Consider the following 13,025-nt stretch of genomic DNA (forward strand, 5'->3'; position numbering starts at 1 on the left):
TAATTGGGTTTTGAAACAAATACAACGTTGTGGAAATTATGATTGTGATATCTAATAAGTTTGATATTTTTTTATAATTTTTGTAATTATGTCTTGATTTAATATAATTACCTTTTTAAATATGTACAATGTTTTTTATACTACGATGTACTTTGAGAATTTTTGATTTATAATTACGATTGTTTTAATGTTTGTTATACATCTGAATATTTTTTTTGATATTACAATCATATAAAAATAACAATAACAATATAAAATTTTGTTTACAAAAAAACAAATAATCTATTTATATAATTTTAATTTTTGCCATGCATAGAAACTGGTTTGTCCAGTGGATAGAAAAAATAGATACATGTATCCAGTGGATGGGTTACATCCAGTCATGTGTTTTAATTACTCTACAGACATTGTAAGGTTAAATAGTTTAAAAAACTATTTAACTATTAAATAGTTAAACTTAAAATAACAACTATTAAATAGTTGTTATTTTAATAAACTATTAAAATAACAAAAGATATATCATCTGTTGTTATTAAATTATTGAAACTAATAATCAATACATGTTTTTATTATATACAATAACAATTGTTGTGGTGTTACAAAGGTATATATGTTTAATTATGTGTTTTTACATAATTAACAAGAAAACGATAGTTAAAAAAAATAATCGTATATAACAACTCTCTTACATGTTATTATCAACAAAAGTTGTAAAACGAAAATTGTGTACGTCGACTTAGTTACACAATGAACTTGATGATAATCGTTTATTTTTGTTTTAATGTATATTATAGTTATTGCACAAAAGTTATTATTTACAATCAATACAATTAATGTTATAAACAACTATTATTTAAGTGGATAATTAATTTGAGAATTATTATAGTATCAACACTGTTGTATATTTGATTTTTTGTTTATTTGAACGTTTGATTGAGTAGATAACTTTGTTATGAAAATTGATAAAAAGATCTGTGAATTTTAATGGTGATTTTATTTAACTAATCCAACAATGTGTAAATTCAGAATAAAAAAATGTGAAATTTTAAAAAATATTTTTTTGTTATTTGGTAGAGAGAAAAGTAAAATGCCGATTTACAAAAAAATAATTAATTCTACCCAAAAGATTTTAGGATTACTTGGGTCGTGACAATCTCGAAGGTCGCCTTTATCCTCCAACAATATTACAATTTGCCATATTTTCACAAATCTTAATGTTCGGCGAATTAAAATAGTCGTATAAAAACTATAATTTTTTAGCTTGAATTAGATATATTATATCTCTTAACTGTTGAAAAATAAATATTTTAATAAATATTTAATAAAATAATATAATATTTTATATTATTTTCAATTGTGATGACTTTATGGGTATTAGAAATAATTTGCCTAAAAATCTTTTTACCAAATTTGTTGAATGCCGAACAGAAAATGAACAATTTACAAAGATCAAAAATACATTTCCTCGCTTTGTGAAAAGTCTTGGGTATGAGTTTTTTAGTTGTGAAAAACGTTGAGTGAAATAAAATACCAAACAGTGTGACAATACTCAGTCATCGGTGTTTTTTTGTGTATCAATCTAACTAAAGTTGTGCTTCCAAAAACATTAAAGAAAATTTAAGTGTTTTAATAGTGGGCGCAAGTCGTTGAAAGAAATGGAACAACTCGGGACTGTGGTATGATTTAATTTATTTTTTGAACCTGTAATAGTCCAGTCTGTTTTTGTGGCGATGAGGAAGTTTAATATAACATTCATTCGGTGCTTAACACGTCACACCCATTTCCACAATATGTTCAAAATAACCGAAGTCGTAGAATTTATTCTTTGAAGTTAACAAAACTTTCTGTAGAAGACCATATTTGTTGGAAAAATCAAAAAAGACGTTCTGTGGGTTTGTGATGTTCAGTGACAACTCAAAAAAGTGTTTTGGTGGTTTAAAAAACAATTACGACTTTTCAGTTTTGTCGAGAAGTACCTCTCCATCTATTTTAAGTATTTTGATGTATTTGTTCATACAAATGTTTTTGAGATCTATAACACCTTTTTTTATTATTATTTTGTAAATATTCGTTTTATTGAAAACTTTGATGGTATTCCCACTTTCGACTTTTAACTCCAATTCTTTACAAACGACATCTAAAAAGTCAAACTCTTGAATATCGTTGTTAGTCATTTCTAATTGCAAAAATCTTGCATTTTTGATTTTCATTTCATCGATTATTTCTTTGAATTTTATATCATTCAAAGTGTTGACTTTTTTGATAATTTTTTTTGGCTGTCTCACACTTTTTTGAAGCAATTTTAAACTGTTTGACAAAGTCCGGGTCGTGTGGCACTATTTTTAAATTAGATATGTTTTTATCGGTGACTGCCAAACCACTTGTAATTCCAACACCAACAGATATATTATAGTCCAAAAAGAATGTAGAGATGTCGGCCAATAACTTTTGAGTGATTGTATTTGTGTAAATAACAATGTTGTAGAGGTTCTGCAGTCGTTGTGAATTGAAAAAGGTTTCAAGTATCTTGAAATCAAATTGACCAACAACAACTATTTTGCGAAGACTCAGAAATTCTACAATAGAAAAATTGTCTTTTTGTGATATTTTCTTTGCAACTACATTGTCAACAAAAGCCGGTTTAATATGAAATGGGGTGACCAAAACATCATTATCATCATCATATATAAACCATCAATATATGTGATGTGTTTGATTGGGTCTCTTTTAATTTCATTTTGTGCTTCTATAATAGAGCCTTCGTACGTGTTTAAATTCGGGATGTACTTCGCAAAAAAAGGAACATATCGAAGAAAATGTAACGGATTGATATGTAACAAGGAAACAAAAATCATTGTGTTCTAAGAAACATTTATAAATGTTTAGAATGATACTGTTAAGTCGATGTTAAGCACCATATTCGCAAGAGAAATTGGTTCCAATTTCACTATTCGATTATTTAAGTTATTCGTTTAAAAATCAAAAATAGTAACAGTCAAAACTATATGTTTGATAGGTTATATTACTATAATTTATTTAATTGATTCACTAAATGGGTCTTTTTATTGTTTGAAATAATTCATAATAAAAAACTTGACATCCTTATATAATTGATTTTAAACATAAATATAAAAACGATTTGAAAATTTTTTCATGTTATTACTTATTCAATTATACTTTATAATCAATAATACATTTTCAAATGAATTCTAAAACAATTTAATATATTTCAAATAACAAAAGCATTTTAGTTCAAAAAAAGAACTTAAAACAATAAGAAATGAGTCAATTGGATGGGTTTCACATAATGGTGGTTTCTCGGTGTTTTACAGAATTGAACGATTTCATTCATTTGGAATTTGTGTGTAAAAAATATCAAGGCACAATGTTGAAGTATCATTACAACCCAATTCCATACAACTCAAAAGTTAAAAAATATTTTCCACGCATCGAGACTTTATATTTGTATGACCAAACCGATCCCTTTTGGTTTGACCTTTCACAGCGACTTGGTCTTTCCACGCGTGACGTTTTGAGTCAAAATATTTTCAAGACGTTTTATCGCGTTGTCGTCAATTTTCCAGTTGACTATGAAGATTACTTTTTATTCAAAAATCAGAACTTCACTTTTAAAAGTGTCTCATACACACAAAAAGACCGAAATCGCTTTGGCAATGAAATTCCTGATAATGTCAAAATCTTGTCACAATCGTGTTTTGAGAGGTGTTGTGGTGTGTCTTCTATAAAAATTCCTGAAAGTGTCGAATATATAGACGATCGTTGTTTTAATGGGTGTTTGGATTTAGTAACATTAAATATTCCAACACATTTAAAAAAGTTTGGAAGTCATTGTTTTGATGTGTGTTTTGCATTGACGTCGTTCACAATACCCGACAGTGTTATAAGTCTTGGGGATGCATGTCTCGCGTATAACATGCATGTGACTGCACTCACAATACCAAAGAATATCACACATTTGGGCGTGAAGTGTTTTGAGGGGTGTTCATTTCAAAGTGTCCATGTGGAATGTGGCGTGAAATATTTTAACACTGGAGTGTTCTGTATTTGTAAAAATTTGAGTGTAGTTGATATTCCCAAGTCAATCGAAGAAATCAATAATGAGTGCTTTTATGGATGTGACTCTCTCACAACAATCAAATTGAGTCAACAGACGCGTTATCTTGGCGACCGTTGTTTCATGAGGTGTTTTAATATGAATAAAATTATAATTCCTGAAAGTGTGGAGTATATAGGAGAGTCCGCTTTTGAAGGGTGCACAGCTTTAAAAGAAATAGAAATACCAAAAAAAGTTGATGTATTACAAAAACGATGCTTCTTTGGGTGTTCCACTTTGAGTCATGTGAAGTTGAATGAAGGTATCAAGTCAATTGATAAACAATGTTTTTTCGAGTGTAACAATTTGAAATGGATAGAAGTACCGAAAACACTTAAATTAAGAAAGGGTTCGTTTCCTAAAACAACTGCAATTCTTAAAAAGTGATTTTTGGTGTTTTTTATAATTGAAAATAAACAATTGTTGTTTAATATATTTTTTGTATAAAACCGAACAAATTTTATTATTTTTTACTGGTTTATTGATAAAAAAGTGTTGTTTTTATTAAATTTTTTAATTTGTTAACTTTTATTAACTTTAAAAACACCAAAAATTATTATTTTCAATTTTAATAAAATACAACAAACAATTTGATCAATAACTCAATCTAATAGTTTAAATAATAATAATATTATTATTTATATTAATCAAAATTGTATTGAACATATTGTATGGCAAAATTCGACCCATTTCATATAATGATTGTCTCACAATATTTTAGTAACATTTCCGATTTTGAAAACCTCGAAAAAGTGCACCAAAAATACAAAGTAAACATGTTAAAGTTTTACTTCAACCCGATACCTCTTATTCCTGATATTATCACTTCCTTTCCAAACATTGAGACTTTGGACGTCTGGAGTCTACCTGGTGACTTTTTCAATTTTTATGATATAGTCAAAGATTCACTTCCAAAAAAAATTAAAGGAAAATAGTCTTAAAAACACACAACAAAATAACGACTCTTTAAAACACATTTTTATCATTTAAGGGTTTGGTATGAAGTGTCTTATAATCGTTCTTTGATGACAGTGGATAGGAGAATATCATATTAAATGTTTGTTTCCATAAGGACGAACAAAAAGTGAATAGCAACAATATACCTCGATTTGTGAAAAGTTTTGGGTATGAGTTTTTTTAGTTGTGACAAAACGTTGAGTGAAATAGAAATACCAAACAGTGTGACAAGACTCGGTCATCGGTGCTTTTTTTGTGAATCAATCTTGCAAAAGTTGTGCTTTCAAAAAAACATCGAAAGAGATTTAAATGCTTTGCTTTGGTTAGTGCAAGTCGTTGAAAGAAATAAAACTACCAGAAACCGTCGAGGCAATTGGATGGAATGCATTTTCTGATGCGAGAAGGTTTTAAATAAAAAATATTAGGCAATGTAAAAAAACTCAAAAATGGACATTTGGTGGGTGTGTCTCATATTGAGGTCATTTTGAACGTAAAAACTTAAGAAATTGATAAGATGGCATTTATAAATTGCGACTTAAAAACCGTTGTTATTCCAAAAAGTGTTACACATTTAGAAAGTTCTGCATTTGATGAAAATGTTGTGATTTAAAAGAATTGAGTTTTTTCAATTGTTTTTTACATTACATTACATTACATTAAAACGATATTGATTAGTAAGTCGACATTTTAGAAAAAAAAACATATTAAATTGTTGACAAATAAATTAAAAATGATTAATTGTGGATTCAGATACAAATATTTATTGTTAGACTTTTAAATTGTTTAGGAATATTTTTTAAATATTATTTATATCATTTTTATTGAAAAACTATACAGTCTGTCTTTCAAAGTTATCTGGTTTTAACCGTTATTTAATACCATTTAAACAATAAATATTGGAATATTTCGAAAAGGAGTACAAAACAATCATTTCAATTGTTTCGGGTTTTTTCACTTTTTGCCTAATGCCCAATGTTTAGACAAAGTTAAAGCTATTTTTTCCATCAGATAAAGTTTGAGACCATATATATTTGAAAGACTGACTCTAACAAAAATAAGTGTAATTGTTTATAATTTTAATATCAATTGAAGAACTTTATTTGTTTAAAATAAATTATAAATATTTATAATATTTTGTTTCAACCAGACAAACACCAAAGAGAATTATATTTCCTCTTTCTGAGAAGTCACTAAAGTCGAGTAAGTTCCCTTCAAATCCATCAGTTCTGCATGACTTCCACTTTCGATGATTTTACCATTTTCAAAGACGCAGATCTTTGTTGCGTTTTTGATTGTGGACAGTCTATGTGCGATGATGATTGTTGTTCTTCCTTTTGCTGCATTTTCAAGTGCGTTTTGCACCTCTTTTTCGCTTTGTGTGTCGAGTGCGCTTGTTGCCTCGTCAAGTATCAACACCTTTGGGTTTCTGATCAGTGCTCTTGCGATTGCTATGCGCTGCTTTTGTCCGCCAGACAGCTGACTCCCACGATCACCGACTACAGTGTTGTACCCCTCTGGCATTGCACTGATAAAGTCGTGGCAATTCGCTGTTTTAGCCGCTTCAACAACTTCTTCGTCACTGATATTATTATCACCATCACCTTTACCTCGTTTGATGTTGTCCAAAATGCTCTCGTTGAATAAAACGTGTTCTTGATTCACCATCCCAATTTGCTTCCTCAAAAACTCGAGATTCAAATTTTTGATGTTGATGTTGTCTAATAATATTTCACCAGCTGTTGGATCATAAAATCTCTCAATCAAAGAGACTGTTGTACTCTTTCCACAACCAGATGCACCAACAAATGCATACGTTTCTCCATGTTTGATCTTAAAAGAAACATCATCCAATACACACCTTTCTGGTCTTGTTGGATATCTAAAGAATGTGTGTTTGAATTCTATTTCGCCTTTAACTTCATTTGGTTGTTCGCCATCTTCACTTGATATATCAATTGGCCGCTTTCTATCAATTGTGTTAAATACAGCCCGTGCAGATTTTTTGGCCTTTCCAAAGTCTTGGACAATCACATCTAATTGCTCAAAGACGCCAGCTACCATTGATATACACAATATAGACTTTTGCATGTTTATAAATTGAACAACAAAGTCGTTCATAAAATCTGTTGTATTTGTGTTAAATTCAATCGACTTTTTGATCATCAAAGTCCCAATATAAATACCATAGCAATTGAATGAATTTGGCATAAAATTGTTTGCAGCACCAACAAAGGAGAGAATTGGTGCCCATTTCAATATGTTTCTTTTCGGCACTTTTAATTGTTCTTCAAATTTCGTATAAAAATATTTTTCTTTTGACAACGAATGTACAGTTCTGACATTTTCAATTGCTTCAACAAGTGTCGAAGAAGACTCCAAATACGCTGTAAGTGCCGGTGATGATTGTGCTGAATTCAATTTCCCATTTAAATAAATCACTAAAAGTGCCAAAGGGACAATGGCAAATAAACACAGCCCAGTTTTGTACTGATAATAAATCCCAATTCCAATACCAAACCCAAAAGACGAGACAATGCTCATGACATTTGAAATGAGACCGGCCATCCCTTTCATGTTTGTTGGGTCTGAAGAAAGACGTGTGACTACCTTCCCAACTCCATTTTCTTTGTAATCGAAATAGCCAATGTTTTGTATCAAAAGTTTGGAATACAGTTTTGAGCGCATTCGAGATATCAACTTTTCACCAGATATGAATGACAATCCAAACAAAAAGTACATTGCCAAAAAGATGCCACACCCAAGACCAAATATAGTTAAACATCCAACTCTGATATCTTTCTTTTGGTCATCACTTGGTTGAACGCCAGGTTCCATGTTCAACATGACCATCATTATGTCCATAAACTTTATCGAATAAAATGGAAATATTGCACCCTGTCCAATGCCACCAATCATTGACAATATTGTCAAGACATACTCATGTTTCAAACTGTCAATGAAAGTCCTCAAAAAGACACGTTTGTTCGATTTCTTCATCTTTTTCTTTTCGTCTTCAATATCTTTTTGTAGTCGATTTTCAATATCAGATGGCTCGCCACTTGCTTCGTCCGTTTTAATTGTAGTATCATTGTGTTCTTCTTTTGTTTTATTTTCAGAAACAATTTCACTCGTATCATCAACAGTTGTTTGTTGTCTGCACACCATTTCATAGTAAGTTCCCTTCAAATCCATCAGTTCTGCATGACTTCCACTTTCGATGATTTTACCATTTTCAAAGACGCAGATCTTTGTTGCGTTTTTGATTGTGGACAGTCTATGTGCGATGATGATTGTTGTTCTTCCTTTTGCTGCATTTTCAAGTGCATTTTGTACCTCTTTTTCGCTTTGTGTGTCGAGTGCACTTGTTGCCTCGTCAAGTATCAACACTTTTGGGTTTCTGATCAGTGCTCTTGCGATTGCTATGCGCTGCTTTTGTCCGCCAGACAGCTGACTCCCACGATCACCAACAACAGTGTTGTACCCCTCTGGCATCGCACTGATAAATTCGTGGCAATTCGCTGTTTTAGCCGCTTCTACAACTTCTTCGTCACTGATACTTTGGTCTTCTTTTGCGCCAAGAGTTATATTATCTCTGATTGAAAACCCAAAGAGACTTGGCTCTTGCATCACTATTCCAATTTGCTCTCTGAGCCACTTTATGTTATACTCCTTTAAATTTCTGTCGTCCAAATAAATTGAACCTTCAGTCACTTCGTAATTTCTTTGAAGTAACTGGACTGTTGTACTCTTTCCACAACCAGATGCACCAACAAATGCACACGTTTCTCCTTGTTTCACTTCAAAATCAAGACCATCCAAAACACTTTTTGTTTCTCGTGTTGGGTAGTTAAATTTGACCCCTTCAAATCTCACCTTTCCTTCACACATACTTGGTTTCAACCCTTCAGTGTTGGTTGCGTCTATATCAGGTATTCTGTCAATGATTTGATATATTTTATATGCAGAGGCTTGTGAAATGGCAAGTGCAGATGCTGGCATTGAGATTTTCGAGAGAGACATTGTGGATATGACATTCGACATAAAGACAACCAATATTGCTCCAGCTGTCACGTTTTTCATTCCACCATCCCCTCGAAGAACAACTGTCCCATAGAACAGCCCAAGTGTTATCGAGCAGAAAATGGTGAACATCACAAACCCCATTCCAATCCCAAGAAAATGCCCACCAATGACAAACCACTTTTGTGCACTCTTTACATTTTGAGAATAAATTTCAGAAAATGCCTTTTCTTGATTAAACGATTGGACTGTTCGAATACTTCCTAATGTCTCTTCGGCTATTGCACCCGCTTTGGAATCATAGACATCTCCTTTCGACCTTGTAACTTTTGTGGATGACCCCATAAATATGGTACCCAATATCATAAAAGGAGCTATTGACAGAATAACAAGAGAAAGATCCCAACACTTGACAAATCCAATTACGTAGCCTGTTATCGGCGAGGCTATGGCTTCAAATAATAATCCAAAATTCTGAGAAATGCCTTTTTGAATATTTTGAACATCAATTGAAATGTGGGATGTTAATGTGCCAGTTTCTTGTGAATCATAAAATGTGGAGTCTTGACGCAGTAATGATGAGAAATACAACTTCCTGATCTTCAAGCCAATTCTTTCTGAAAGGATAAAAAAGCAGAAGCGGTACAAAAACTTACCAAAAGTACTTCCAAGCGTGATGTATAGCATCCGAAGAATTAAAGTGTTAACTGATGATGTAACAGAGTCAAACTATTGATTAGTTTATTTTTAATAATACAAATAAATAATTTTTCAAATAATATAGTTTTTTTTTAAAAAGGTATATTTCTTAAAACAACAAACAATTACGTGATTCAAAATGTTTTGCTGTTCCAAAGGCATATTACTCAAGTCCAGACTACTGTCGCTAGACACATTGAATGTGTCAAATACATCACCCATAATCATGATAATTAGAGGGTTAAGAATACCAACAGCTAAACCACCAAAAATCCCAACAAAAAGCAAAATATAGTCGACCCAATTTGAGTACTTAAAGAGCTTAATAATGGATACCGAACCGGTCTCTTGTGGCTTATCATCTTTTTTGGCTTTGTGTCTTCTAATTTAGACATATCATCAAGTGGCAGTTCACCGTTTTGAACAGGTTCTTGTGTCGTCTGTTTGTTGTCTTGCATTGTTGTGTGTTTAGGGTATAAAAACAAGTTTATATAATGACGGGTATCATTTGAACTTTGCTATGTTTTTCAAAAACCGTTATTTATAAACAAAATCAGTGTAAAATTAAAACCAATTATTTATTTTTTCCTTTAAAATATTATTAATTAATAAAAGTGAATTATTCATTTTTGGTTCTGAGTTTTAAAAAAAAGTTATTTGGAACTTATTAAAGTTTGAACTGATGATGTAACTTTAGTTGCATTTGTTTAATTGTGATTAATCATATTAGATATTATTTTCTTGATTTTTTATTAAATATACTTTGAAATATCCATCGTTTTTAAAATAATAAACATCACAATTGTACTACTTTATTATTGCAAACTTCTAAAAGATCGCCCTTAAAGTTTCGAATGCAAGTGATGATTGAAAAAGCAATTAAACAAATTATTTGAATACCTATTTTAGGAATTAAAAACGTTATTATTTATAAAAAAAGGAAAAAATTGTTTACAATTTTTTTATAATAATAAAATGATTGTTTTACTTTTGATTTTAAATTAATTAATAATTTGATTATAATAAATTATGCTATAAATAATTGGTTTGTTTTAAAGTAAAAACATACAATCATCACAAATAATATGAAACATATAAAAATAATAATGAATAATCTATTTATAAAAAAGTTTTAATTTTTGTTGAATAATATCATATTAATTTCAATAAATTCTAACAATAAATTCATTATAAATTCATTATTTGCATACAATTTAATAAATTAATACATAATTATAAAATGAGTATAGCATTTATTTTACTTTGTGTTTTAATGTAAAATATAATTATACTAAATAATTAATACAATTTATAATTATAAGTGTTTTAATACACTTACAAAATAATATGTCAAAAGATACTAAATTTGATATAAATATGTTTATTATATTTTTCTTAATTTATTATCAATATTTTTATCAAAAAGTTAGATTGTGTAATTATTAATATTAACGATATTATAAAATAAAATAACAACTTATTTTTATATTTAATTATTTAAAATCAATGGTTAATTACACATCATTACACATACTATATAATTAATACTTGTAATTAAATTTGGTTATTATATAATCGAATATTTATATAAAACAACACAAATTTCATTAAAAATAATTATAGTGTATTTTTAATCCAATACACAATTTCTTCTGATGAATTTAAACTTGTAAATTATTCTGATTTAGTCATGTCAAAACCAGTTGTTCGTTTTCCCACAGTTTCTTTAAAGAATTTAGTTTATTACATTCATCAAACTGATGTCGAACCTTTTATCCAAATCAATTACAAATGTTGTAAAGCGGTTGAATCTTTATCCACAAACCCGTGGTCTGAATATAGTGATGATAAGTCAGACTTAACGGTGAAAAGAATTTTAAAGTACTTCCCGAAGTTAGAACTTCTTCAAGTAGACCCAGTAACTGCAAACACACTATCAGATGAAACTCTTTCAAAAGTGCATCATATCCGAATAATCCAACACAGCCACGATGATCCTAAAATAACCAATGAAAAAGTACTTAAATTGTGTGATACCCTTTATACCCTGAAGTCTGAAAAACCCAAAGAACCAATGCCTAATATAACAAGAGCTTATTTTAATAATAAAATTCCATTTATCTATATTGCAAAGTACATCACTGACTTCCCCAATGTTAAATACATTGAACGGGCCATTAACGAAATTAGAAAACATGGTGATATCAAAATACACTTGAAATTTGAAGTTCGAGACGATGACGTGTACAACCAATTTGATAATTTGAGAAATATGGTTGGTATTAGAAATCTCTATTTTAGTTCTAATGAAGTCAAAACAACTGGCGTGTACCTCCTCATCCCACCTAAAATAAGTGCAAGAGATTTGAAAAATATCTTTTATACTAATGGAAAGCTTGCTAATTAATTATATGCAATAAAAAAAGGATATCTTGACGTGGAAAGTTATTGTGACGCCGATTTAACTTCTCTGACTTGTTTGACAGCTTTTTCTATTAAATGCAGTCAAGAGGCTACTATAAAATTGCCGACATCACTCATTGCATTAAACATCTCAAGAGAAATTAAAGTCGAAAACTTCGATGAACTCAAAGCACTGAAGAACATAAATGATAATGATTATAGAGAGGGAAAATCACTTGACTGGTACTTTCCAGTAATTAAACATTATAACGCAAATGGTGTTACCGTATCAGAAGAATCAGAATTTGTCATTTGGTCGAAAAAACAAATGGAATTAGAGTAATTTATTTACTTCATTTTTTAAATTCGATTTAATGTAAATATTATTTATTGATTATAAAGTTAAAATAATAAGATTATGAATAAACATATTATTTATTTAAATGATTATATGTTATAAAAATCAAATGCTTTTAAAAACTCACGATTATAGCTTATCATATTATAATTATGTCATAATTAAATAATATTTTTGTTTAAAAACATCCATAGTTTGTATTACACCAATTATTAAAAAATATTATTATTTTAAATATAGTAATGATATAATTTATAATTATATATAAATTGTTTTAAAACTTAGATCGATGTGTATTTTTGAATTAATAATTATCACATGTTTGTAAAAATTATAATTGTTTTATAAACAATATTTAAACTGGGTAAAACTTTTAAATAATAAAAAAACTACACTAAAATAAAATTATTATAATATTACTAATTATGTATACTTTATTTTTATTATACAGTCATGCGAAAAAGTTGTCGCGTT

At 29.4% G+C, this 13,025-nt stretch overlaps 3 protein-coding genes across 3 annotated transcripts; 2 read left to right on the forward strand and 1 right to left on the reverse strand.

Annotated features, from left to right (window-relative positions):
• Positions 1-3,280: 3,280 nt before the first annotated feature.
• On the forward strand, positions 3,281-4,501 carry EIN_195930 (hypothetical protein; the record flags this gene model as incomplete). Its single annotated transcript, XM_004255324.1, has 1 exon — positions 3,281-4,501. One exon carries the CDS (start codon positions 3,281-3,283, stop codon positions 4,499-4,501), a length of 1,221 nt encoding a protein of 406 aa, XP_004255372.1.
• Positions 4,502-6,235: 1,734 nt separating this feature from the next.
• EIN_195940 (bile salt export pump, putative) lies at positions 6,236-10,248 on the reverse strand (the record flags this gene model as incomplete). Its single annotated transcript, XM_004255325.1, has 3 exons — positions 6,236-9,820; positions 9,914-9,956; positions 10,070-10,248. 3 exons carry the CDS (start codon positions 10,246-10,248, stop codon positions 6,236-6,238), a joined length of 3,807 nt encoding a protein of 1,268 aa, XP_004255373.1.
• A 1,232-nt stretch (positions 10,249-11,480) lies between these two features.
• On the forward strand, positions 11,481-12,197 carry EIN_195950 (hypothetical protein; the record flags this gene model as incomplete). Its single annotated transcript, XM_004255326.1, has 1 exon — positions 11,481-12,197. The coding sequence occupies one exon, from the start codon at positions 11,481-11,483 to the stop codon at positions 12,195-12,197; it is 717 nt and encodes a 238-aa protein (XP_004255374.1).
• Positions 12,198-13,025: the final 828 nt, after the last annotated feature.

This window comes from Entamoeba invadens (assembly GCF_000330505.1).
Source record: "Entamoeba invadens IP1 unplaced genomic scaffold scaff_1105074724767, whole genome shotgun sequence".
NCBI classification, from domain to species: domain Eukaryota; phylum Evosea; order Mastigamoebida; family Endamoebidae; genus Entamoeba; species Entamoeba invadens.